At 42.5% G+C, this 26,979-nt stretch overlaps 1 protein-coding gene across 1 annotated transcript in view; it reads right to left on the bottom strand.

Moving 5' to 3' along the window:
* LOC124803150 (lysosomal-trafficking regulator) overlaps positions 1-26,979 on the bottom strand; it is a 593,053-nt gene that overhangs the window by 8,176 nt on the left and 557,898 nt on the right. Inside the window, exons 52-54 of the mRNA XM_047264331.1 lie at positions 19,398-19,534; positions 2,829-3,058; positions 1,654-1,890 (exon numbers count right to left, since the gene is read on the bottom strand). Coding sequence (XP_047120287.1) covers positions 1,654-1,890; positions 2,829-3,058; positions 19,398-19,534 — 604 coding nt within the window. The remainder of the gene's footprint in view (positions 1-1,653; positions 1,891-2,828; positions 3,059-19,397; positions 19,535-26,979) is intronic.

Below are 26,979 nucleotides of genomic sequence, written 5' to 3'. Positions count from 1 at the left end.
ATGTTCAAAATCTACTGAGAAACCAAAGAGAGCTTCACAGCAAATTTAAAGAACAGAGGCAAAGTCTCACAGGCAAACAAAAATGAAACCAAATCAAAGCTAGCATAAGGAGGACCACGCATGAAGCATTGAAAAACCCCGGAAATAAAATTGTATCTAACGTCTTGACAGAAAATCTCAAGACTTTTGTTCTTATGTTAAATCAGTAAATTGATTGAAATGACCTCCCAGACACACTGTTATCATACTGACATTAAAACAAAAAACTGTTATCATACTGACATTAAAACAGAAAACTGTTATCATACTGACATTAAAACAGAACATGACAAACAGAAGGCCAAAATAAAATACTAAAGGTCTTTTTCCAAAATAGTTTCACAGAAGATCACACTGCAGTCCCTAAAAAAAACCAACATCGCAAGAATGAGAAAATGACAGATACTTGCCACTTTTCTAGTTGCAGTGTACTGTGGGCCTCTGGAGGAGCAAAGCAGTCCTAACGATTGGGGAAAAAGAGGCACAGGTCTTTCCCATTTTCAAGAAGGGTTGTTGAACAGATGCACAGAACTCAGAACTATAGGCCTATATCTCTTAATTTGAACTGTTTTAAAATTTTGGTACATGTTTTGTGCTTGTATATTATGACATTTCTGGAGACCAGAAAAATGTTCTGCAGAAATTTACATGGGTTCCAAAAATAGTGACTGTAGGAAAGCCAGCTTGCTCTGGTCATCCACGATACCCAGAAAGCGGTAGATACGGATGCACAGGTAGATGCCATGTTCCTTGACTTCCAGAAAACATTCCATTCATAAAAGTGGCTTTTGGTTTGACGCAGATGTGTGTTACAGGACCATTAATTTTCATAATATACATGTAAAGTATTGTGTGTACATAGACAGAAAGACCCATTAATGTATGATTACACAACTGCACAAGAATCACAGGAAGCTGTTATTTCCATAAAATATCTAGAAGTATACATGCACAGCAATTTGAAGTGGAAAAACCACATAATATTAATCAGGGGTAAGGCAGATGCCAGACAGAGGGAAAAATCCTCAATAAATGTAGTCCACTGACAAAGGAGGCAGCTCACAAAACACTCGTTGGACTAGTACTACGTTCTGAGAGGATATGGTTCTGGAAGAGTCAACCAATGTACTGCTTCACCCTATGTAAATCTCTCTCTCTCTCTCTCTCTCTCTCTCTCTCTCACACACACACACACACACACACACACACACACACACAAAGCACAAAGATAAGATTAGGGACATTCAGACTCACACAGAGGCTTCACAGCAATTGTTCTTCCTTTGAACCATTCGCAACAGGAACAGGAAAAGAGGCAAGTGAAATTGGTACTTAAGGCACCCTCCACCACACACCACAAGGTGGCTTGTAGAGTGTAGATGTAGATGTAGATGTAGACTTCACATGTGCCCTCCTTTCCTCTTTTTGGTTCTGAACATTTATACTGTTAGGAGTAGTGCAATTATTTACTTTTATGTGTGTCTTTCTGTTGTAATGGGAGTCATGCCTCATTAAGGCAACAACTAGCCAATGGTATTTTTATTTTTACAAATTCTTAAATATCTAAATAGCATTTAATATCATAAGTGAAAAGAAACATCACTGAAATCTAACCTTATAACTCCATCTGCGTGACCTGACGCGACAGCATTTATGGAAATCCCCTCCGGTGCACCAGAGAAGCAGACGGCTGTGGTCAGCGAGGGTGGTGATGCCCTGCCTGCAGGCGCAGCATTCACGGAGAACAGCAGCAGCTCCGAGTCTGTCACAAGCAGAATGTCGCCCAGCGTTCTGCTCACTGTGGCCAGCTTCACGGGTTCACTGACCGCCACAGACCTCACGTATGACAAGCTGAAAGAATGCAAACATTTAAGGGCTAGTCTTTGTATATACCCACCAAAATCAACTTTGGCTACAGTTTCTCTGACAATTTTTTTCTGTTTCTGATATGTACTTCTGACCCTGTTTCAACAGTATAGCTGGAATTTTCAATATTACTGAGAGACAAACTACTGGTTTAACATGTTATCAACTATGATATGGAATTTGGGGAAAAACTGACATAGTTTGAATTTAATTACATTTGTCTGACTTATCACTGGAAAATTAAGTTAGTTATCAGTTCTTAGCACTGCTTCAGCAGGTGGACTAGATTATGGGAGGGGGGGTTTATGATGTAGTGTTGGTTGTGGTGAGTACAGGTCTCTGACATGAATCCAGACACCTTACTTGAGTCGGCAGTCCACTACCAAACTCCAACAAATGTTCATCACGTAGTGTATCCAGACAGAGAATAAAAACACATTATCTAATTTCTGTAACACCCCCTACACTGAAAACTCCCCTCTATATGTGTCTCGGCACAAGCTCAGAGAGACTACAGAGAGAAACTAGGGGCGAATCTAAACTTATTAGAATGGAACTGACATTTGACTGAGCTACATTAGTTGACACCTTCGGATAAACTCTTCTCATTTATTAACTGTACCAATTTGCGGGCAGTCCACAACACTGTTGAAGCACATATTTTCCAATATGTTGGACACACAACTGAAGCATTCCATAAACTGAAAATATTTTATCACACTAACACATGGCAAAAATATTTGTGAGCGTGCCAAGGACTGGTTCATTGCAAAAGTTCACCTTGCCTTTTATGCTGCTGGTACTCTATCTAGGATTATATATGGAAATGGCTTACGTTTCCTGCACTGTGCAAGGAATCCACACTTGCACTTTTAACATTATATTATTTGAAATGTTAATTATAACTGTCTAATGCTAATTACCTGTTAAGGTCCCATATAATGGCACTTCCATCGTAGCCAGCGGAAACAGCTATTGAGAAGCTGCGACAGAGTACAATATCAGTCAGTGCTGCTGTGTGCCCCAGCAACACAGACGGCTCGGGACGGAATTCAAGAGATCCCTCCAACCGAAATCTCAAAACTTGTATTCGTCCAGATGTATGCCCCAGCCACAACTGTGGAACATCTGGAGCACTGCTGCATATGCACACCTGTGTAAATAGATTATGTTGAATAGAAGTAAAGCACTTATGTTGGTACTAACCACTATAATAATGCAGCGATAAATCACAACTCCTTAGTTATCACATACTGTCCCTGATAGTTTCTTTTGCTTACAAGACAGGTTCTTACCGGGAGAGAGAGAGAGAGAGAGAGAGAGAGAGAGAGAGAGAGAGAGAGCACAACGTATCTGCTTCCAATAATATTTGGTGTTTCTGCGAATATACACAGCTGTTCCTAAAGCTAGTATTACATGAAACAATAGAGTGAAAGTAAGCAAAGCAAACAGGCTTTTGTATTTACATGTTCTGATAAGATGCTTATTTTTTCTCAACTATTTTTTCGTCAATTTGGTACAGACGACTTAAGGTTTCACCATCCACAAAGTGATCAATAAGAATAATCCATTTTGAATTCCAGCAAATACCAGGCATAACATTTCTAGCACACAAAATCCACTTCACATTTTGCCTCAGAGTTAGGCACAGATGTTATGCTTGATGTTACACAATCCAGTCACATTATTGTGACCACCTGTCAAAAGCCTGAATAACTACCTTTTGCAGTGTGGACCGCTGCGACATGCAGGAAGAGTCAGTGAGGTTCTGGAAGGCACTGACTGGGATGTGGAGCCATGGCGACTCCAGTGCCATCGTCAGCTGTGCCAGGTTTCTCAGCTGAAGAAGATCCACGACATGAACAGCCCGATCGAGTTGGTCTCACTGATTCTCAATTGGGTTTAAATCCGACAAGCTTGGTGGCCAGGAAACTACAGTGCTCTCCAAACTGTGCATTTACACTGCGAGCTGTGTGACATGTTGCATTGTCCTCCTGGTAGTTAGCATCATGCTGAGGATAGATGCATACTTGTGTTGCTTCATTGTGCCTTCCAGAATGATGAGACCAATCAGGGAATGCCACAAAAACATTCCCCAGATTATAACGCTCCCTCTCTGGCCTAAATCCTTCTGACGAAAGTTGCACGGTATTTGCATGCCAACAACCATGTCATCTGGAAAAGTCACTTATTACCATTCAGTGGACTTTCAGTTGCAGTATTGGCTTACAAACCAAATTCCAGACTTTGTTGCCAACAAATATTAGTCAGCCTGGGTGCTTCTACCAGGTGCCTGCTGCTGCAGCACATATGCAGCAACCATCACTGAATGGTCATTGAGGGGACACTGTTGGTAGCCCCTTGGTTCACGTGGGTGGTGAGTCAGGTGCTAAACAGTTGCCTGTCTATTCACCCATACACATACCCACATCCACTGTTTAACATGTGTACCACAGGTGCCTCAGTAATGGTTTTGGATAGCCCCATCCTACTATGCACAGTATACTTTAACCATCATGTCATACAAACAGTTTAATAACTTCGCCATTTCGGAAATGCTTCCACTCTTGACCGAAAAGCTAATGATCGTCCCCTTTTTGATGTCAGATAAATCGTTCTGTGTCCACATTACAACAATGGCTGCACTGTTTTGTGTGTCCCCCTGACACATTTTATATACCTTCCACTGCTAGTGCTGCCATCTGCAGACAGTGAGTGGTTTCTGCACACTGACATCAAAAGTAAGTGGTAGTCGAATTAATGTGACTGCACTGTGTAGAAATAATTGTGAATGGATTCTGTTGCATGTCATACTGTATGGCTAATTACTTAAGTTTATGTAATTATTATAACATTATTCATCTCAGTGGGGGAATATGAGGTGCAACATATCACTCTAGTAGAATGATGTGTAGTCCTACCTCCACCTTACCAACGAATGATACTCACGATCATTAAGTGATATAAACATTTAGTAATTAAAAATATGGAACTGTTGGGAAGTTTGTTATCTGTTAATGCATGTAATGAGTGTACAGACAGCCTCTGTGTATCTTCCAGATGGCTCAGTGGTAGCAGTGTCACCATGAGATGAGGTACCTGTGCGGGCTTCGCATATGTTCCATGCATTGCCATCCCAGTACCGAGTAATGCAGCATGCCACCAAATAAATGCACACAATGTAACATTACAGCATGATGACAGGGAAAAACGAAGAATAAAGAACATTAACTAACGTTAGAACTCGAGACGTATAATCATGAGATTTTTACCTTTTTTTCAAAGTTTGGAAGTTGTTATATCTTTATGAGTAACATACATTTCTGTTACAGAAGAAATGATTCATATTCATTTATAAAAATTCAATTTACATTGAAGTACTTTGATTACAGCATAATCTGGCCTCCATAGGCGAAGAAGTCCATTGTAACTGCACTGGTATGGTCAGAAAATAACCTAATTTCAGATATAGAAGTTCAGACCTACAAGAAATCTAGAAACTGTACACTGTATATGTATAACAGGAGAACAATGTACAAACCAATGGAAAAGTTGGTGTTAGGAATGTGTCTGGAGAATGGTACCTCCCATCATGTGTAGTGCCAAAAGTTTTTTTTTTTTTTTTTTTTTTTTTTTTTTTTTTTTTTTTTTTTTTTTTTTTTTTTTTTTTTTTTGGGGCGCACAACTTCAATGGTCATTAGCGCCCTGACTACTCTAAGAATGCACCGCGAGGCACAAGTTGACCACAACAACTAAGAGGGAAAACACGATAAAAGACAGACTGACAGGCATAGGATTAAAAAACAGCATCATCAAATGTCCTTAGCGAGGTTTGTCAAATTGATAAAACGAAGAACACGAGCAGCTGCTCGTGGGTCATCCGCTAAAATGGCATCGAAAGTATTTGGCAGGTTAAGATCGAGGCGCAGTGTGTTAAGATCTGGACAGGACATTAAAATGTGTCTAACCGTCAGCAAGTGCCCACATGGGCAGAACGGCGCCGGCGCAGCCGTCAGCAGATGGCGATGGCTGAACCGGCAGTGTCCAATTCTTAACCGGGCTAAAACGACCTCCTCCGTGCCAAAAGTTTAAAGGTAATGTTGCAGTATGGGGATGTTTTTTTGTAGTTAGTGTGAGGTTACTTGGAAAATGTTACACACAGAAGGATACGAACACTTTTTTACAGCACTGTGTACTGCTTACAGTAGAGGAACAGTTCAGAGACAATTATTGTTTGTTTCAGCACAGCAATGCGCACCCTGTCATAAAGTAGCCACTGTGAAGCAATGAAATAGACTGGTCTGTCCAGAGCCCCAACCCGAATGAAATGATTAAACACCTTAGGGATGAGTTGGGATGTTGACTTTCCTCCAGACCCCAGTGTCCAGCTTCACTGCCCTCTATGGTTTCGACTATTCCTCCACAGACATTAAGACACCTTATTGGAAGTGTCCCCAGCAGAGTTCAAGTTGTGATAAATGCAAATGGTGGACACTACACATATTAATGTCTACTTATAAGTGTCTGGATACCTTTGATCAGACAGTGTATGTAGGTGTGAAACTTCTAAAACTGAAAGATGCTTCGGGGACTGATGGAATCCCTGTGTTCTATATGAGTTTGCAGTTGAGCATGCTTCCCTTTTAATTTTAACCAAACTGTATCATAGATTTCTTGAACAAAAACTGTGTCCAATAGGCTGAAAAGGCACGTCACAGCCATATACAAGAAGAGTAATAGAAGTGAGCCACAAAACTTGTGTCCAATATCTTCTACATCAATATGTTGTCGAATTTTAGAACATGTTCTGAGCTCAAACTTAATGGGGTGCTTTGAACAGAATGACCTTCTCCAAGTCAACCAGGATGTACTCTGAAACATCAATCATGTGAAATCCAACTAGTGCTGGATCAAGGCAGACATGTAGATGCAATTTTTCTTGACTTCCAAAATGCACTCCACTTGGTACCATACCAAAGCTTATTATTGAAAGTACAGTCCTATGGAGTATCAGGCAAAATTTGTGACTGGGTTGAGGATTCCCTGATAAGTTGGACACAGCATATTATAATGGATGGAGTCACATCAATGGATGGAGTCACATCAACAGATGAAGTGACTTCACGCATGCCACAGGAAAAGTGTCGAAACCTTTGCTGTTCATGTTGTATATCAACCAGTGATCCACCCCAGCTTTGCACTTGTTGCACAAAGTATCCACAACATAATGGCTTCTTTATAATATGTAGTGATATACACAAACATTCCCCATGAATCAGCCCATCCTTGAGATTAGTCTTCACACACAGACAGAAAATCATGTCAGGAGGCTTTAATTTATAATGCACAGTGGCTATAATTAAACTTTCGCTATTTGAGAGAAGCCACAATGAAAAATGAGTGATCATAGGGCAGTGTCACTCTGTGTAAACATTTGTACAGACGTGTGGGAGAGAAATAATGAATAAATCAATGAAAGAAACACATTTTAATTTCCACATGAGAGGGTTACATTAGTTAATTGCATACCATATTTATGTTTAAAGTTACAAAAAGGTTGCTAAATGTGATGACCATTTGCATCCACGACAGCCTGGAAGTGCACTACAGATACCATTTCACAATTGTTCGCAGCATTTTTTGAACGGTGGATCCTGTCGTGTTCAGTTGTCATGACACAGCTCATGCACTGCTTGAAGATCGCTCATTGCATCCAGCATTTCGAGCCATGGCAACGGTAACTTCTTCAACACTTTGTGGTGCAATTGGCCATTGGCCTCTCCCACAAGCACTACCCAACCTCTCCCACAAGCAATACCCAAATCACTAGTCAAAATGAACTTCTGAATCATGTTCTTCAACCCTGGTGTGGAAATAAGACCTTTCCATATTCCTTTAATGCTTTAATACTTGCGAAGAGCAGCAGCACTATTGCTGTTGTTTCTAAACCAGCTCTGCAAGTAATGCACTGCTCATCTTGTCCAGACCCATGTCAACTGTCTACAATTGTAATGCACACTGATGCTTGCACTTCAACCCTACGTTGCCGTACCAATACCGGTGACTAATGACAAGTCATGATGCTAAAACAACTACGAATGCAAATCCTGCAGAACACAGTCTGAACATCATACCTGTACAGTAAATAGCTTTCAGGATAAAGTAGTAAAAGTTTAATTATCACCACCCTGTCTATATAGATTCCGGTCGTGCTCCACTACTCTCTGGTGTTCCAGCAGTTCACTGTTTTTCCTCCCAGATACTGCCTAATCTCTTGCTGACAAGTTCTTAGCTCTCATCATCATAGCCATCAGATGTCGCTCCAGACATCAATTAAACATGAAACATACATATATTATACACACACACATCATTACTATGAACCTTAATTATATACACAAACCTTCCTCTGAATCAGTCTATGTATTAGTGAAAACTGTATCATAATCCCTACAGTAGTTTCTGAGATCAGCCACACAGCCACACAGCAGCAGTAAAATGAGGCAGGGGACTTAAATTTATAATATGTATGGATGATCTGGCAGGTAATATTAACAGTAACCAAGGACTTTTTGCAGACAATGCAATACAGTGTAGTAGGGTCTGAGAACAACTGCTCAATTTTTCAGTCAGATCTTGTTAAGGTTTCTAAGTAGTGGAAAGATTGATAACTTGTTTTAAATGATCAGAAATAAGAAATTGTGTACTTTACAGAACACAAAAATGTTCTGTTCTATGAGCGCAATATCAATGAATCACAAATACCTTGGTTTAATAATTAGTGTAGATATGAAATAGAGTGATCACATAGGCTTAGACATAGGTATAGCAGGTGGCAGACTTTGGTGCAGAATACTACAAAAAAAGTAGCGAGTCTACAAAGGAGATTGCTTACAAAACACTCTTAGAACCCGTCCTAGAATATTGCTCAAGAATGTAGGACCTGTACTAACTACAGTAGACCATCATTATTTCAAAATTGGGTGAACTGAAAACTCAATTAACCCACACTACATGTTTGGTACCTGCTGAATTACAGTGAAAAATCTACCACACAAGCTGAATTTCATATAGTTTGTACTATAAACTAAAATTTTGTCCCAACGTTACACATTCCATATCTTCTTCCTCGTCTGAACCCAATAAGTACGTACGCATACAGTGCTGTGCACTACAGTATTTTTTGTCATACATTTCACTTTTTTTTTCCTCACTAATGTACTGTACTGTAATTTCACAATAATGGCCCGATCGCTTGCTTGCTACTCACGTGTCACTTCTATGGTGAAAGACAAAAGGTTGGGGAAAATGAGGGGTTGGTCAGCAGACTGCACACAGTGTGCCACATGCAACAAACCAGAGAACTCTCTGTCTCTGTCTGCTTGTGAACAGTGAATGTGTTTTTAAATTCTACATATGATCAAGTGTGGAAAGGAGACTAAAAAATATGTTGCAGAACACTTCCAGATTCTGGAGTCTACTCTCTCATCGATAAGAAGTTCAAGGCACAAAAAAGTGGTAAGAAGAGATGAGAAGGTACAGTTGCCAAAGTCAGACTTCATAAAATGTGCACTAGGATACAGATAAATCCAGGAGGCACACTAATAAGGGAGACTGTTGAATATTCAAGGACAGCGAATGTGAGACTGAATGTGCTCACTCCCCTCAATGCAGATGATTCAGACCAAGATTTAGCACCTGTGAGAACTTTGAATCTGCCAAGGAGTGTGTGGGTTTCAAGGAAATCCAGTGGTTGGTGAGAATGTTTTAATCATTCAAGTCACCAGGTCCAGATGGTATCTTTCCAGCTCTAGTGCAACAAGCAGGAGAGGGATTAATCAGATTCCTATGGAGACTATTTAGAGCAAGTTTATCTGCAAGAGCCACTGCCAATGCCAACACAGCCCTCAAACCCATGGTTAAAACTGCATAAGTACATGGCATCAAGACCACTATACCTTGGTGATAAAAGCCACGCTGAGAGATGAAAGGTAAAGACCTTCATGGTGGAAGTGAAAATGGTGATCAATATCACCAGAGAGTATCCACAAGGTGGAGTATTGCCCCCACTACTGTGGAACCCAGAGGTGAATGAGCTCATAAATGAGCTACTAAAACTATTCTAGCCAAGGGTATGTGGATGATTTAGGCTGGCTTGCATATCTCAACAATACAGACAGCCATACCATATGTGCATCCACAATATAGGAGTACCTGTGGAGAGGCCACACCAACCTGTGGTTCCTGAAGACAACAGCAGCCTTTTCAGTACTTGCAAAGACAACAGTCTGGATTATTAACTGATCTGACCTTAGAAAATTAGCCAACAAGGGCTTGCTTTGCTGCTACTGCAAGCTCCTGAAAGCAAGGGGAAACCAGAGCCATTATTTTTTTTTCCTTGAGGGCATGGAGCTCTACTGTACAGCTTAATGATGATGAAGACTTCCTGGGTACAATACTCCAGAGGTAGGAAATCTCCAGTTCAGATCTCCAGATGTGGACTATTCAGGGGGATCTTGTCATCAAGAAAAACAAAACTGGCATTCTATGGTTTTGGGTGTGGAATGTTAGACCCGTTAATCAGATAGGTGGATTAGAGAATTTAAAAAGGGAAATGGGTACATTGAAGTTAGATATAGTGGGAATTAATGAAGTTCAACGGCAGGAGAAACTGGACTCCTGGTCAGGTGAATACAGGGCTACAAAAACAATATCAAATAGAGGCAATGCAGGAGTAGGTTTAATAATAAATAAGAAAACAGAAATGTGGGTTCGTAGCTGCAGATGTGGACTCTGACCATGATTTATTGGTTACAAACTGCATATTAAAACTGAAGAAATTCCTAAAAGATAGGAATATATAAAGAGATGAGTCCTGGATAAACTTAAAGAACCAGAGCTTGACGGAAGTTTCCGAGGGAGCATTAGGCAACGATGGACAGAAACAGGGGAAAGAAATACAACAGGGAGAAAAAAATGTAGCTTTTAGAGAGGAAGCAGTGAAGGCAGCAGAGGATCATATAAGTAAGAAGACAAGGCCAAGCAGAAATCCTTGGGTATCAGAGGAGACCCTGTGTTTAATGGATGAAAGGAGAAGATATAAAAATGCAGCACATGAAGTGCACAAAAAGGAATACAGATGTCTAATAAATACGACCGACAGAAAATGCAAAACAGCCAAGTGAGAATGGGCATAGGACAAATGAAAGGCATGGCTATGGGAAAGGTAGATTCTGCTACAGGGAAAGTGAGAAAAGTGAATACCAAACAGCTCAATTAGCTCAATGACAAGCCAATACTGACTAAAGAAAGTGAAGCTATAAGGTGGAAGAAATATGTAAAGGGTCTACATAAGGGTAGCAAACTTGAGGACAATTTTATAGCAAGAGAAGAGGAAGTAGATGAAAATGAAACAGGAGATATGATACTGTGAGAATAATTTGACATCATGCTGAGATGCCTCAGTGGAAACATAGCCCTTGGAGTAGACAACATGCTCTCAGCATTATTGGGACAGCTAGCCATAACAAAAATTTTCCACTTGGTGTGCAAGATGTATGAGAACACTGCATTACCTCTACAAATAAAAATGTCATGATAAGAATGTAACTTATAAAAAGGATAGTTATGTGCAGTACAAAAATGTTCCATATGCATTACAGTCGCAGCTTCTTTAAATTCAGGTGTTCTATTCATTTTGGTTCATACATACGCTGCATTAGCATCTTGACAGCTTAACATTTTAATAAGAAATGAAATTTAAAGACATTATATTGACCAAAGAATAAAGCTAAGTGTGGACTAACAATTTCAAAAAACTCTTGACTGTATATTTATCTATGTATTTGAGGACAGTTAATAAATAGTAAGAAATAAAAAGTGATATGGAAAACAAAATAAACAAAAATAAACATATTTAAAATACACGGAGAGGAGACTAAATTTTTAATTTCATTTACTGTGAAGACAATTCTTCTACTGTAGGCAACTATATTTCTAGTAAGTTGCATTCATATCATTGTATTTATATTTGTGGGGGTAACATAGTGTGCTCTCTCTTATACAGAAAAGCACTTGAAATGGCCTAAATGGCACAAACTATTTGGGTACGAGTAAAATAAACACATACAGCAGAACTGGAAATATGCCACCTTCCTTAAAAACTTCTTGTTGTGGTACCCACTAAGAAGGAAAAAAGAAATAACTCCAACACCAAAAAAAGGAGGTGCTTAAAGGTGTGCATTTTAGTTAACCATCAGTTTAATAAGTCATGGTTGCAAAATGCAGACATAATCCTCAATGTCTTTCAATATTTACAAAGAGCAAGCACTGCAGAAAATCAAAGAACAATTTAGCGAATGAGTTAAAGTTCACAGAGAAGGAATAAAAAATTTGAGGTTCACGGATGAAACTGTAATTCTATTAGAAACAGCAAAGGACTTGGAAGAGCAGACAAACAGGTGAATGCATTTGATAGAGTCTTTATATAATGAACATCAACAAAAGTAAAATATAGCTAATGGAATGCAGTTGAATTAAATCAGGAAATGCTGATGGAATTAGAACAGTAAATGAGACACTACAACCAGTACATGAATTTAGCTACTTTGCCAGCAAAATAACTGATCATGGCTGAAGCACAGACAATGTAAAATTCAGACTAGCAATAGTATGAACAGTATTTCTAAAAACAAGGAATTTGTTACCATTTAATACAGATACAATAAGAAATTCAAACAAGAAGGAAATAAAAGCTTTTGAAATGTGATAGTACAGAGGAATACAGAAGGTACAGAATCGAATTTGGAGACAAGAAATTTATGGCACCATTTGACTAAGAATGGATCAGTTGACAGAACACATCCTCTCCTCCAGGAACTGTCAGTTTGGCACCAGGAGGAGGTATGTGTATTTGTGGGGAGGAAGAGGCGATTGTAGAGAGAGACCAGGAGACGAATACACTAGGTGAATTCAAACGGATGTGGATTGCAGCAGTTATTAGGAGATGAAGAGCCTCCCATGGATAGCTGCATCTAACCAGTCTTCAGACTGAAGATGACGACAACAACAACAGCTTTACAAAAAGCAAAGCGAGTGCATGTGTAAAGCAGTATGTACAAACTTCAAAATACAAATTTGCACCATTATTATGTTATATAAAATCAAAAAGCGCCCAAACTGTTTCTAATCTGTAATGTGTAAAGCAACATGGTATGCACATAAATACGTATATTTTTCATGTCAATGGTTAAACCGTCCAAAAAAAAGGTGAAATGTCTTTAGCATTACAAAATTACTTGATTCAGTCACATTAGTGTGATCATCACCTGTGTTTGCTGTCAACATTCAATAACCAATCATTGTCCTCACGTGGAATCAAAGCGATTTATCTGACATCTGAAAGAGCATGATAACTGGCTCTTGGACCAAGGTCAGAAGCATTTCTGAAACAGTTATGTTTATGTACTGTCCGCATGTTACCTCAGTTAACATACACTCCTGGAAATTGAAATAAGAACACCGTGAATTCATTGTCCCAGGAAGGGGAAACTTTATTGACACATTCCTGGGGTCAGGCACATAGACACAGGCAACAGAGCATGCACAATGTCGGCACTAGTACAGTGTATATCCACCTTTCGCAGCAATGCAGGTTGCTATTCTCCCATGGAGACGATCGTAGAGATGCTGGATGTAGTCCTGTGGAACGGCTTGCCATGCCATTTCCACCTGGCGCCTCAGTTGGACCAGCGTTCGTGCTGGACGTGCAGACCGCGTGAGACGACACTTCATCCAGTCCCAAACATGCTCAATGGGGGACAGATCCGGAGATCTTGCTGGCCAGGGTAGTTGACTTACAGCTTCTAGAGCACGTTGGGTGGCATGGGATACATGCGGACGTGCATTGTCCTGTTGGAACAGCAAGTTCCCTTGCCGGTCTAGGAATGGTAGAACGATGGGTTCGATGACGGTTTGGATGTACCGTGCACTATTCAGTGTCCCCTCGACGATCACCAGTGGTGTACGGCCAGTGTAGGAGATCGCTCCCCACACCATGATGCCGGGTGTTGGCCCTGTGTGCCTCGGTCGTATGCAGTCCTGATTGTGGCGCTCACCTGCACGGCGCCAAACATGCATACGACCATCATTGGCACCAAGGCAGAAGCGACTCTCATCGCTGAAGACGACACGTCTCCATTCGTCCCTCCATTCACGCCTGTCGCGACACCACTGGAGGCGGGCTGCACGATGTTGGGGCGTGAGCGGAAGACGGCCTAACGGTGTGCGGGACCGTAGCCCAGCTTCATGGAGATGGTTGCGAATGGTCCTCGCCGATACCCCAGGAGCAACAGTGTCCCTAATTTGCTGGGAAGTGGCGGTGCGGTCCCCTACGGCACTGTGTAGGATCCTACGGTCTTGGTGTGCATCCGTGCGTCGCTGCGGTCCGGTCCCAGGTCGACGGGCACGTGCACCTTCCGCCAACCACTGGCGACAACATCGATGTACTGTGGAGACCTCACGCCCCACGTGTTGAGCAATTCGGCGGTACGTCCACCCGGCCTCCCGCATGCCCACTATACGCCCTCGCTCAAAGTCCGTCAACTGCACATACGGTTCATGTCCACGCTGTCGCGGCATGCTACCAGTGTTAAAGACTGCGATGGAGCTCCGTATGCCACGGCAAACTGGCTGACACTGACGGCGGCGGTGCACAAATGCCGCGCAGCTAGCGCCATTCGACGGCCAACACCGCGGTTCCTGGTGTGTCCGCTGTGCCGTGCATGTGATCATTGCTTGTACAGCCCTCTCGCAGTGTCCGGAGCAAGTATGGTGGGTCTGACACACCGGTGTCAATGTGTTCTTTTTTCCATTTCCAGGAGTGTATAAAGCACATGCTGAAATGGCACTATCCAAAGCTGGCGCTGAGGCAACTGCGGTGCACCATGGACTGCAAATGATATGAATGAACGATGGCTGTGGAAATGAATACTGATAAATAGATGTGCAGCTATTGAGCAACTGACTGACCAGATGAACCAAGGAGCTACTAACAAAGTCGCTTCACTCACTGTTTAGAGAAAGTTGTTGTGTATGAGCCTCTGCAGTAGGTGCCTGGTTCATGGACCCCTGCTGACTGTTGTTCATCACCAATGAAGGCTGGACATTGCACGCCAAAACCACAATGGGGTATGTCTGCTGAGTAGTGGTAGGTGGGCTTTTCAGATGAATCAGGCTATATGCTCAATCAGACAGATTGTTCTTAGCATGTATGGCATGAAACATCTGAAAGCAAACACCCTGCAACAATTATGCACTAGCCGAGGGAGCGTTACGGTCCGAGGAAGGTTATGTTGCAGTCCTTGTGTGATATTCATTTTGGAAGACACACTAGATCAGTATAAGTATGCATCTATCATTGTGGACCATGTCCATCCCTACATGCAGTTTGTTTCCCACCAGTACAATGGCACCTACCAGCAGGACGCTAAAACGTGTCACACAGCTCGCAGTATATGTGCATAGTTTGAAGAGCACCACGACCATTTGCTGTAATACACTAGCCACCGAACTCCCTGGATTTAAATCCAATCAAGAATCTGTGGGACCACCCCAGTCGAGCTGTTCATGGCATGGAACTTCAACTGAGAAACCTAGCACAGCTGGCTTCAGCACTGGAGTTGGTACCTTCCAGAACCTCACTGACACTCTTCCTTCATGTCTCCCAGAGATCCACACTGCTAAAGGTGACTGTTCACGCTTTTGGCAAATGGTCACATTAATGTGACAGTGTAGTTTTATTCAGTTGCACATAGATGGACACAACTTGAAAATTATCAACATAATAAAACAATTCTACTTTTTGCGTTCTTGTGATTTTTGTTACATTGAGATTAGGCTGTGGTTCATACCATATTTCTGCAGCTTACACTTATTTCCAAGTGCTTGAGACATCACCAGAGGCTATAAAAATTCAGATAGTGGTTTCTGATCCAAACAAGCCCAGAAAGCCAAATTGTCCATACTTATTCACTCATTCAACAGTGTTGTCAGACAGCTGTCCAAGATAACAGAGTTGTGCCAACACGTTACGTAGCTTGTACTGTAGGAGAGTTGTTGCTGTTTACTTCATTTACCATTAAGGCTCACAACTTGCCTAATTTCAGTCCTCATGCTTTTCTGTTAAAGTCGTTTTTGTGACTTTGAATTTATTATGCCTTGCTGTATATCCTAGCATAGTAATGATTGGATCTTGATAAAACCATAGTATTGGAGAAACAAATTTGGTGACTTCCCAGTTGCACTGTGTGACTGAATTTCCTCATTTTGAGAATACCGATGTGTGATCTGTTTTAATTATGAAAATCCATTCAACAGCCAAGATCACATAAAATATTTCTTTATTTGAGACACCCGGTTTCAACAGGCTATGCTGTCATCTTCAGGTCTTAAAATCTTTTCTTTTAAAATATGTTCATTTTATGCCGAACCTCTTGCACAAGAGGTCAACTGGACAAAAACCAGCATTTGTAAAAGGTTTGTCATTGCTGAAGTATTTAAAACCATAAAGATGTTCAAAAGATGTGCTATTGTGTACTGTGTTTGTATGATGTAACAAGCATCTGGTTTTAAATATTTTAGCAATGACAAACAATGGAAAATCCAGGATGGAATGAACCTTGCCTAACTCAGGTCACTCCTCCATCCAACCGTAATCCACCCCTACTACCTCCAAACCACTCCCCGTCAACTTTCCAGTATTTCTTATCCTTGGACCTAGCCTCACCACCATTCTCCAAATCCCTCAACATGCATACTAACCTTACATCTGCAGAAGGAAGTGCAGTCCACCATCTAAAAACTGATCCCAATCTTATAATCCTACCTGCAGACACTGTCCTACCTGCAGACAATGGCTCCACCGCAGTTGTTTTGAACTGCAAGGATTACGTGGCAGAAGGACTCTGTCAGCTGTCAGATACTTCCACCTACAAACCATGCCACAGTGATCCCATTCCAGCAATCCAGCAGGATCTCCAGTCACTACTCAAATCCTTAGGTCCATCCCAAAACCTCTCCCAAGAGTCCATCTCTCTACTTACCCCTACCACTCCCCGCACTCCCACCATCTACATGCTTCCTAAAGTCCATAAACCCAACCATCCAGGAAACCCCATTGTAGTTGGTTACTGTGCCCCCACTGAGAGAATCTCTGCTCTTGTAGATCAACACCTTAAACCTATTACCTGGAACCTATTCTCCTACATAAAAGATACCAACCATTTCCTCGACTGACTCTCCACAGTTCTTTTCCCTTTACCACATGGTTGGTGCCCTGCTATGGGCACCCACATGACACCATCCTATGCTAACCTATTCATGGGCCATCTAGAGGAATCCTTCCTAAAAACCCAGAATCCTAAACCCCTCACTTGGTTCAGATTCACTGATGACATCTTTGCTATCTGGATTGAAGATGAGGACACCTTATTAACATTCCTCCAGAGCCTCGACAACTTCTCCCCCACTTGCTTCACCTGGTCCTACTCAACCCAACAAGCCACCTTCCTAGATGTTGACCTCCACCTCAGAGATGGCTACATCAGTATCTCCATCCATATCAAACCTAGTAACTACCAGCAATACCTCCACTTCGACAGCTGCCACCCATTTCACACCAAGAAGTCCCTTCCGTACAGCCTAGTCACCCATGGTCGTCGCATCTGCAGTGACAAGCAGTCCTTATCTAAATATACCGAGGGTCTCACTGAAGCCTTCACTGACCGTAACTATCCTCCCATCCTTCTACAAAAACAAATCTCCCGTGCCTTATCTTTCCAGTCTCCAACCACCTCCCAAAGTCCCACAGTCCGGCCACAGAGGAGCATTCCCCTCGTAATTCAGTACCATCCGGAACTGGAGCAACTGAATTACATTCTCTGCCAGGGTTTCGATTACCTCTTGTTGTGCCCTGAAATGAGAAATGTCCTACCTACTATCCTTCCCACCCCTCCTACCGTGGTATTCCACCGTCCACCAAACCTACACAATATACTGGTCCATCCTTACACAACCCCTGTTCCCAATCCCTTACCTCATGGCTCATACCCTTGTAATAGACCTAGGTACAAGACCTATCCCATACATCCTCCTACCACCACCTACTCCAGTCCGGTCACCAATATCACCTATCCTATCAAAGGCAGGGCTACCTGTGAGACCAGTCATTTGATTTACAAGATAAGCTGCAACCACTGTGCTGCATTCTCTGTAGGCATGGTAAGCAACAAGCTGTCTGTCCGCATGAACTGCCACTGACAAACTGTGGCCAAAAAACAAGTGGACTACCCTGTTGCTGAAGACAGCTGCCAAACATGATACCCCTCATCTCAATGACTGCTTCACAGCCTGTGTCATATGGATCCTTCCTACCAACACCAGCTTTTCTGAATTGGGCAGGTGGGAACTTTCCCTGCAATACATCCTATGTTCCTGTAACCCTCCTGGCCTCAAACTTCATTAGTCACTGTCCTCACCCACCCAGCCCCCTGCCTGTTCCCATTCCAGCACTACACAGCCATCATTTCACCGCAACACCCAGTCTTTTAATTCTCTCCTTTCTGCTACTTACCCCTTCCCCCCTCCGCACCTTCTCTCCTGCCCTCCGTCTAAACTGCAACACTTCACTGTCCGCCACTCCCTCCCCGTCCCTGCCCCAGCCTCCTCCTTACCTCCACCCACTCGTTACACCCATCATGCACTGGAGCTGCTCCTACCAGTGTAGTTTCAGCTGTCTGAGACTGCAGATATGTGTGCAAGTTGCATTTGCGTGAGTGTGTGTGCGCGTGTGTGTATGTGTGTCTACTGCTGACAAAGGCCTTAATGGCCAAAAGCTATGATTGTGTGAATCTTTTTATTGTGCCTGTCGCGACTCAGCATCTCCGCTATATTGCTAGCAATGACAAACCTTTTATATAAGCTGATTTTTATCTATTTGACATCTTGTGCAAGAGGTTCAGCATAAAATGAACATATTTTACAACGAAAGATTTTAAGACCTGATGATGACGGCATAGCCTCGAATACAGAAATATTTTATGTGATCCTGGTTGTTGAATGGCTTTTTGCACTGATTGATTTACTCAAGTTTTTCAGACAACAATTACTCTCGTGTTCTTTGAGAGGAGTGTTTATGCTTCATTTTGTAGTTCCTATTTACACTTCTACAAGGGATTTTATGAACTTCTACTGCAGCAAGTGGCAGGTATAAGACTTCTGCACTGTCTAGTTTAGAAGTTTCCTTTCATCCTCTCTCCTCTTCCTCTTCCACTGCCTTTTCTCTTCACAATCAGAAGTTTTTAAATTAGCATGAGTTAGTCTAATGAATACTAGAAACTGTCAACAATAAAAACAGTGATATTAAAAATTTACATATTACAATTAAATTTGTGGAAATAACATAAATCTGTAGAACAACTATACAGGTCACTAACTGGATCAATTGCTGATGTGCTGATGACTGGCCAAGGTGGCTGCTCCTTTTTAACCTTAGCACGCACAATGCCATCTGGATGGCCCCAGGACAACAAAGCAGCCCCATGTACTGATGTTCCACTCACTACACCGAGACCTGCACACATAAGAGATATTATTTAGAAAATTGTATCACAATGGTGCAATGTATCAAATATTTCTGAACCTTGGAAGCTGTTATTTCAATAGTTATATAGAGGAAGTTTCCATCAGGACATCTGAGGACACCCCCCCCCCCCCTCTCACTGCCCCCCCCCCCCCCCCCCACACACACACACACACACACACACACACACACACACACAGAGAGAGAGAGAGAGAGAGAGAGAGAGAGAGAGAGAGAGAGAGAGAGAGAGAGTGGGGGGCGGCATAACATCAGTATGAGCTTCGTGAAATTAATTTGTGTATATGTCAATGAATAATCAAACCTGTCACAGCAAACACTGGGAAAATTATAAAGAGGAAATAAATTTAGAAATTTATACACAAAGGATAATTTTAAACATTCATATTCATGCAGAGACAAAATAATATCAAGGGAGGCATAAAAAAGCAATAACTGCAATAGGTTCCAGGAATCCAGAATGGGTGAACAGTACACTATACTCACAAATCCTAAAAGTCATGGGTCAGAGCATTTTGCTGTAACTAAGATCATGATTTGGCTTTTGTATAAAGAAAAATGAAAAGGAGTACTAACACCTGTATACAAGGGGAAAGGAACACGGGATGACAGTAGAAACTACAGACCAACTAGTCTTACCCATTTTGGAAGGAACATATTTCAAGGGTTCATTGGTAAATATATAAAATAATGTCTGCTGGAAGCAGAGGAGGCCACTTTGGGAGCGATCAACAGGAGTGAGCAGCTCGGCTGCAGAACTTTCTGATAGAGTGGGGTGGTGGTGACAACACTACACAGGTGAGGGCTCAACGGTAGGCTAGTACATTGGGTGGCGGCATATCTCGAAATGCACTAGTCCGGCCAACTGGAGGCATTGCGCCACTTCTTTCAGTATAGTTGTGGTTGTTTTTCTTTATTTTTGTTAACAATGGGACAGGTATAAAAATGTATTGTAGATTGCATTATGTAAATTTTAACAATATTATGAAAAGGATAGGTTGCTACTCACAATATAGTGGAGATATTGAACTGCAGACAATCTCAACAAAAAGACTGTTAATCAAGTATGCTTTTGGCCAAAAGGCCTTCTTCTGAATTAGACACCTACACATAGGCATTCATGCATACACAACTCATACACACACATATGAGGGATGGAGAGAGGCACGAGGTGGGGAGGAGGTTGTGGGGAAGCGTCTAGTGGCTCATGGGGGAGTTGGGCAATGTCTACTTGTTAGCAAGGGGTGCAGGTAGAGGGGGCAGGTGGCATGTGGCCGGGCAAGCAGTTTCATAGACTAGTGTCAGATAACAGCACACAGCTAGCTCATGTGGGGACACAAATTGGGCAGGGGGGAGGGGGAACTGGGGCAGGGGATGGTATGCACACACACACACACACACACACACACACACACACACACACACACACAGAGAGAGAGAGAGAGAGAGAGAGAGAGAGAGAGAGAGAGAGAGTATATTGAGGGAGGGGGGGGGGGGGCAGCGAGTTACCTCAGGTTTAGGGTGGTGGTCTTGGTGGTGGTGATCCAGATGGCACAGATTATAAAGCAGGTGCTGTGCTGCATGTTGTGCCATGGGTGTCCACCTTGTTCCTGGCAACAGTTTGGCAGTGCCCATTCAGTCTAGTCGACAGCTGGTTGGTGGTCATACCAATGTAAAATGCCGTGTTGTGGTTGCAGAGCAGAGCTGGTATATAATGTGGCTGCTATCACAGGTGGCCAAGCTTCTGATGGGGTAGGGTAAGCCTGTGATGGGACTGAAGTAGCTGGTGCTGGGTGGTGGACTGGGCAGGTCTTGCATGTGGGTCTTCCACAGGGGTACGATCCCTGTGGTACAGGGTTGGGGGTGGGAGTTGCATAGGGATGGACTAGGATGTTGCAGAAGTTGACTGGATGGTGTAACACCACTTTGGGTGGGGTTGGAAGTACCTCGAGTAGGATGTCCCTAATTTCAGGGCGTGATGATAAATAATCAAAGCCCTGGTAAGGATATGGTTCAGTCATTCCAATCCAGGGTGGTATTGGGTGACAAGGGGGCGTTTCTTTATGGCTGGCTCTTGGGATGGATTTGAGGATCAAGTATTTGTGAGGATATGGCACGGGAGATCCGTTTGTAAATTAGGTCTCGAGGTTACCGCCTTTCTTTGAAGGCCTTTGTGAGGCCTTCAGCATACCGGGCGAGGGAGTTCTCATAACTGCAGATGCATCTACCACAGGTGGCCAGGCTGTCTGGGAGGGATTTTTTGGTCTGGAAGCAGTCAAAAGTACAGGTATTGTTCGTGGCTGGTGAGTCTGATGTGGACCTAAATGTTGATGGAGCCATCTGAGAGAAAGAGATCAACATCTAGGAAGGTGGCTTGAGGGGGGAAGGGGACCAGGTGAAATGGATGGGAGAGAAGGTGTTGAGGTTGTGGAGGAATGAGGATAAGATGTTCTGGCCTTGGGTAGATGTTATAAAGATGTCATCAATGCACCTGAACCAGACCAGGAGTTTAGGAACCCCATAAAGAGGCTGGCATAGGACAGCGCCATGTGGGTCCTCATGGTTGTGCCACAAACTTCTCTGTATACCTTTCCTTCAAAGGTGAAGCATTTATTGGTCAGGATGTAGGTGGTCAGGTGTACAAGGAATGAAATGGTGGGTTTGGAATCTGGATAACATTGGGAGAGGTAGTGTTCAATTGCAGAAAGGTGCTGGTCAACAATGGCCAAGACTCTTCCAGTGGGGGCACTGTAACCAGCCACAATGAGAGCCTAGGATTGTTTAGGTTTTTGGATTTTGGGGAGCATGTAGAAGGTGTGTGTGTGGGCTGTTGTTGGGGTGTGGAGGGAGATGGATTCAGGGGAGAGGTTCTGGGAAGGGCTTAAGGATTTCAGCTGGAACTGGAGATTATATTGGACTTTTGGGATGGGGTCACTTCAGCACAGCTTGTAGATAGAGGTGTCAGACAACTGGCAGAGGCCCTCTACCAAGTAGTCACTCCTTTTCACCACAACAGTGGTGGAACATTTGTCCGTCGGGTGGATGATCAAGTTTGGATCCTCCAAAACCCCTACCAACACACCACAAAATCCAGAGCTGAAACAATGTCAGAACACTGTAGTCAACCTCTCCACCAAAATTTTCTGCCATACATAAGTTTCAGTCCTATCCAAAAGCCTCACATTCAGCCCTACTCGCTGTTTTAACCTTGTTTGACTTGTGAAAAACCTACTCTACTTCTCCCACTCCATACAGTGGAGCAGTTCTTTGCCACCAACCCCTCCAACTAGTCATTCCAATCCCAACATTGAACCCTGCTTGTCCCAATTTGTACCACAATTCAACTGTGACCCTCCCACACTCCCACCTAACCATTGCTGGTCACCATCTAGGAACTCCCATCTTCCAATTTAGCCTCACTAGTCTTCCCCAGGTCCCTCCCTAAGAACAACAATCTTTCAGCAGAAGAAAGGACTGCCATTTGCAACCTAAAAACTGCTCCTGACCTGATAATCCTTCCAGCAAACAAAGGTTCCACCACTGTTGTGATGAACCGGAGTGGCTATCTGGCAGAGGGCCTCCGCCAACTGTCCACTTCCATCCACAAGCTCTGCCAAAGTGACCCCACCCCAGAAATCTGACATAACCACCAATTTCTTCTGAAATCCTTAGGCCCTTCCCTGAACCTCTCTCCTGAGTCCATCTCCCTACTCATCCCAACAACACCCTGCACACCCACCTTCCCGATGCTCCCCAAAATCCACACACCTAACAATCCTAGGCACCTCATTGTGGCTGGATACAGAGCCCCCACTGAAAGAATCACAATTCTTGTTGATCAACATCTCCAAACAGCTGTCCGAAACCTAGCCTCCCACATTAAAGATACCAAGAACTTCCTGCACCAGCTCTCCACCATTCCCACACCCTTACCTCCCAGGTCCCTAATCGTCACTGTTGATATAACCTCCTTGTACACCAACATACCTTGTCCCCATGGCCTTGCCGCAATTTATGACTACCTCTCCCAACACCATCCAGATTCCAAACGCACCACTTCATTCCTTGTACACCTAACCCACAACTACTTCACTTTTGAAGGGTAACCCATAACTACTTCACTTTTGAAGGGTAACCCATAACTACTTCACTTTTGAAGGGTAACCCATAACTACTTCACTTTTGAAGGGAAGGTATACAAACAAGATTGTGGCACAGCCATGGGGACCCACATGGCACCATCCTATGCCAACCTCTTCATGGGACACCTAGAGGAAACAATACTAGCTTCCCAAAACCCGAAACCCTGGTCTGATTCAAGTTTATTGAAGACCACTTTATAATCTGTACCCATGCCCAGGACACCTCATCTTCATTCTTCCACAACTTCAACACCTTCTCCCCCATCCACTTAACTGGTCCTCTGTCCTCCATCATCGTGCCACTTTCCTAGATGTCAGTTTCCTCCTCTCAGATGGCACCATCAACACCTTGGTCCACATCAAACTCACCATTCATCAACAGTACTTCCACTTTGACAGTTATCACCCATTACACACCAAAAGCTCCCTCCCATACAGCCTGGCCACACGTTGTAGACACATCTGTGGTGGTGAGAACTCCCTCACCCAGGATGCTGAAGACCTCATAAAGGCCTTCACAGACAGGTAGTACCCTTGAGACCCTAATTCACAAACAGATTTCCTGTGCCATATCCTCACAAACACCTGATCCTCAAATCCATCCCAAGAACCAACCACAAACATGCACCCCCCTTGTTACCCAGTACCACCCTGGATTGGAATGACTGAACCATGTCCTTATCAGGGCTTTAATTATTTATCATTATGCCCTGAAATGAGGAACATCATACCTAAGATACTTCCAACCCCTCCCAAAGCCTCAACATCATAGTCCATCCCTATGCGACTCCCATCCCCAATCCCCTGCCACAGGGATCATACCCGAGTGGAAGGCACAAATGCAATCTTGGAATGCCACACTGACACTCAAGAAGGGGAGAATCTCAGAATGTGAAGGCATCAAAATACTAAATGGATAAACCATCTAGTGGTGCCAGCCTGAAATGTACAGTTGGAGAATATCAAATATGGATATGTAAAAAATGCAGTCAGCAAAAATTATACCTAAGGGACCAAAAAATTTTGAATAGCAAGCTGAATGATAGCCATACCATCAAGGCACTCAATGCCTGGACCATGGCCATCATCACATACACTGCAGGCATTGTGACCTGGACCCAAGTAGAGCTAGATAATCTGGACAGCAAAACAGGAAAACTCACGGCAGTTCACCATGTACTCTACCCTGACAGTGGTGTCTACAAGCTGTGTTGCCCAGGAAAACAGGCAGTGGAGGACTCTTCTAACTGAGGAAGACAATGGAAGAAGAGAAGCATGGTTTAGCAGATTATGTGGAAGATAGGAAAGCATTAGCTCTGATTGAAGTCGACAACAGGAAATTTCTCAAGTTACAGAAAACCAAGACTCAATACCAGAAAGCTATATTACAATGCTGAACCATGGCCTGTGCAATACACCACTGCACAGGCAATTACTGGGGAAGGTTGAAGGCAAAATAGATGAAGAAGCCAGTGTTTTGGCTGACCAAAAGAAGTCTAAAGAAGGAAACCGAAATACTGATTTTTGTTGCACCAAAACAATTCATCAACATAGTATCAAGAAATCAGTAAATGACCATGCAGACTCTGCAAATTAGCTGATGAAACAACTGGCCATATATTGACCTACTGCAAAAAGATTACTCAGATTGATTACAAGCCACAGCACAAATTATTCACAGGAACTTAAGCCAAAAGTAGGATCTGCTGGTAGCTATGAACTGTTGTGACCACACGCCAGAAAAAGCTTAAAGGCACACTGACTATAGAAACAAGCTTTGGTGCGATCATCATCTTGCTTGTCATACACAGCAGAATGAGTTGTGATGTGTTTGAAATGCCCACTGCAAGATTATGAACAATGGTTAACAAGATTTGAGAAGCCATACTAACAGAAGTAACTGAACATGCCATATCGAATGAACAAAGTGAATGAATATTTAATAAAATTTATATGAACAGCTGACCAACAAACAGAATGAGTATTCCCTCATTTTAAGTTATCCTCCTCTTCTTCTCAAGGAGGACCTCAGCACATACCAAGGCTGTGAAGAACAACTTTAACATCTGTGTTACTTTTGTTGATAGTTTTTGGTGTTGCCACTGTAGCCTGAAGATGAGATCTGTACCTCGAAACAAGTTGCTTTATTAAATGATTTCAGTAAGTCACAAAAATTTTGCAGTAGTCTCTGAAACAAATGTGCACAGATAAAGTTGTTGAAAATAAATGTGCTAAATGACTCTGTAACTTCACACTTCAGACAGATTGAATGCTGGAATCGAGCACACCAGACATCACAGTTGTGGAGAAAAGGAAAGCATGTATTATTGACACTGGCATCCCAAATAATGACAGAACAGACAAGAAAACAACTTTAAAAACTTGCCAGATATGAAGACTGGGAACTCTGGATCTAGATCTACAGTGTGTCTATTGGAAACCAGCAAAACTTAGGAGGTCCCCGTGGCTCTCAGCTCACTGGGTGCAGGGTCAAAAGATCATGTGGGCTCCTGAAAACCTTTAGCATTGATGAGAAATACATGTGTCAGCCACAGAGAGCCACTTGATTGGGTTCTGCATGAATTGCACACCAACACATCACACATTCCTAGATTCCCAGGAAGTATCCAACTAGTGATGAAATACAGAATCCAGTATAGTAAACTCATCTGCTGTGTTTACTGTCATAATAATAATAATAATAATAATAAAGGCCAAAAGAGAGCAATTATAAGAGAAAAATTCCTGAATTTATCAATAATTTTATAAATGTTTTATGTGGAACTATTAATTTACATTAAAATTTCCATCCATTTTTATATCATATGTACATATTTTTTCTAACTTTTGTAGCAATACACAGCAGAAAATTCATTTGAGACAAACTGCACTTTTCATTTTCATGAATCTGTAGTGCTCACCAGGTGAATACTGCTGATCAGTAACAACCAGGTTTTCTTTTTCTCCACACACACACACACACACACACACACACACACACACACACAAACAAGATCTTGACCTCATGTGGAAAAAAAGCTCTGCACAAGGCATTTGCAAGTTCCAATTTCAGTGGACTCTTTGTGTACTGGAATTTTTTTTATTAATAATGTGATATTCCTTTTTTGTTACATATATCAGTCCAGGATAGAGTTCACATCTTGTCCAGTGTAATTTCATAACAGAACAATACTTAATAAATAGATATCAATAAAAATTAGAATACAAGTTTTAGGTAACAAGCCCCAGTACGACAACTTTTTAACTTTATCTGCA

The sequence above is a fragment of the Schistocerca piceifrons genome, chromosome 6, assembly GCF_021461385.2.
Source record: "Schistocerca piceifrons isolate TAMUIC-IGC-003096 chromosome 6, iqSchPice1.1, whole genome shotgun sequence".
NCBI classification, from domain to species: Eukaryota; Metazoa; Arthropoda; class Insecta; order Orthoptera; family Acrididae; genus Schistocerca; species Schistocerca piceifrons.
This window is presented reverse-complemented; position numbering and strand designations above follow the sequence as displayed.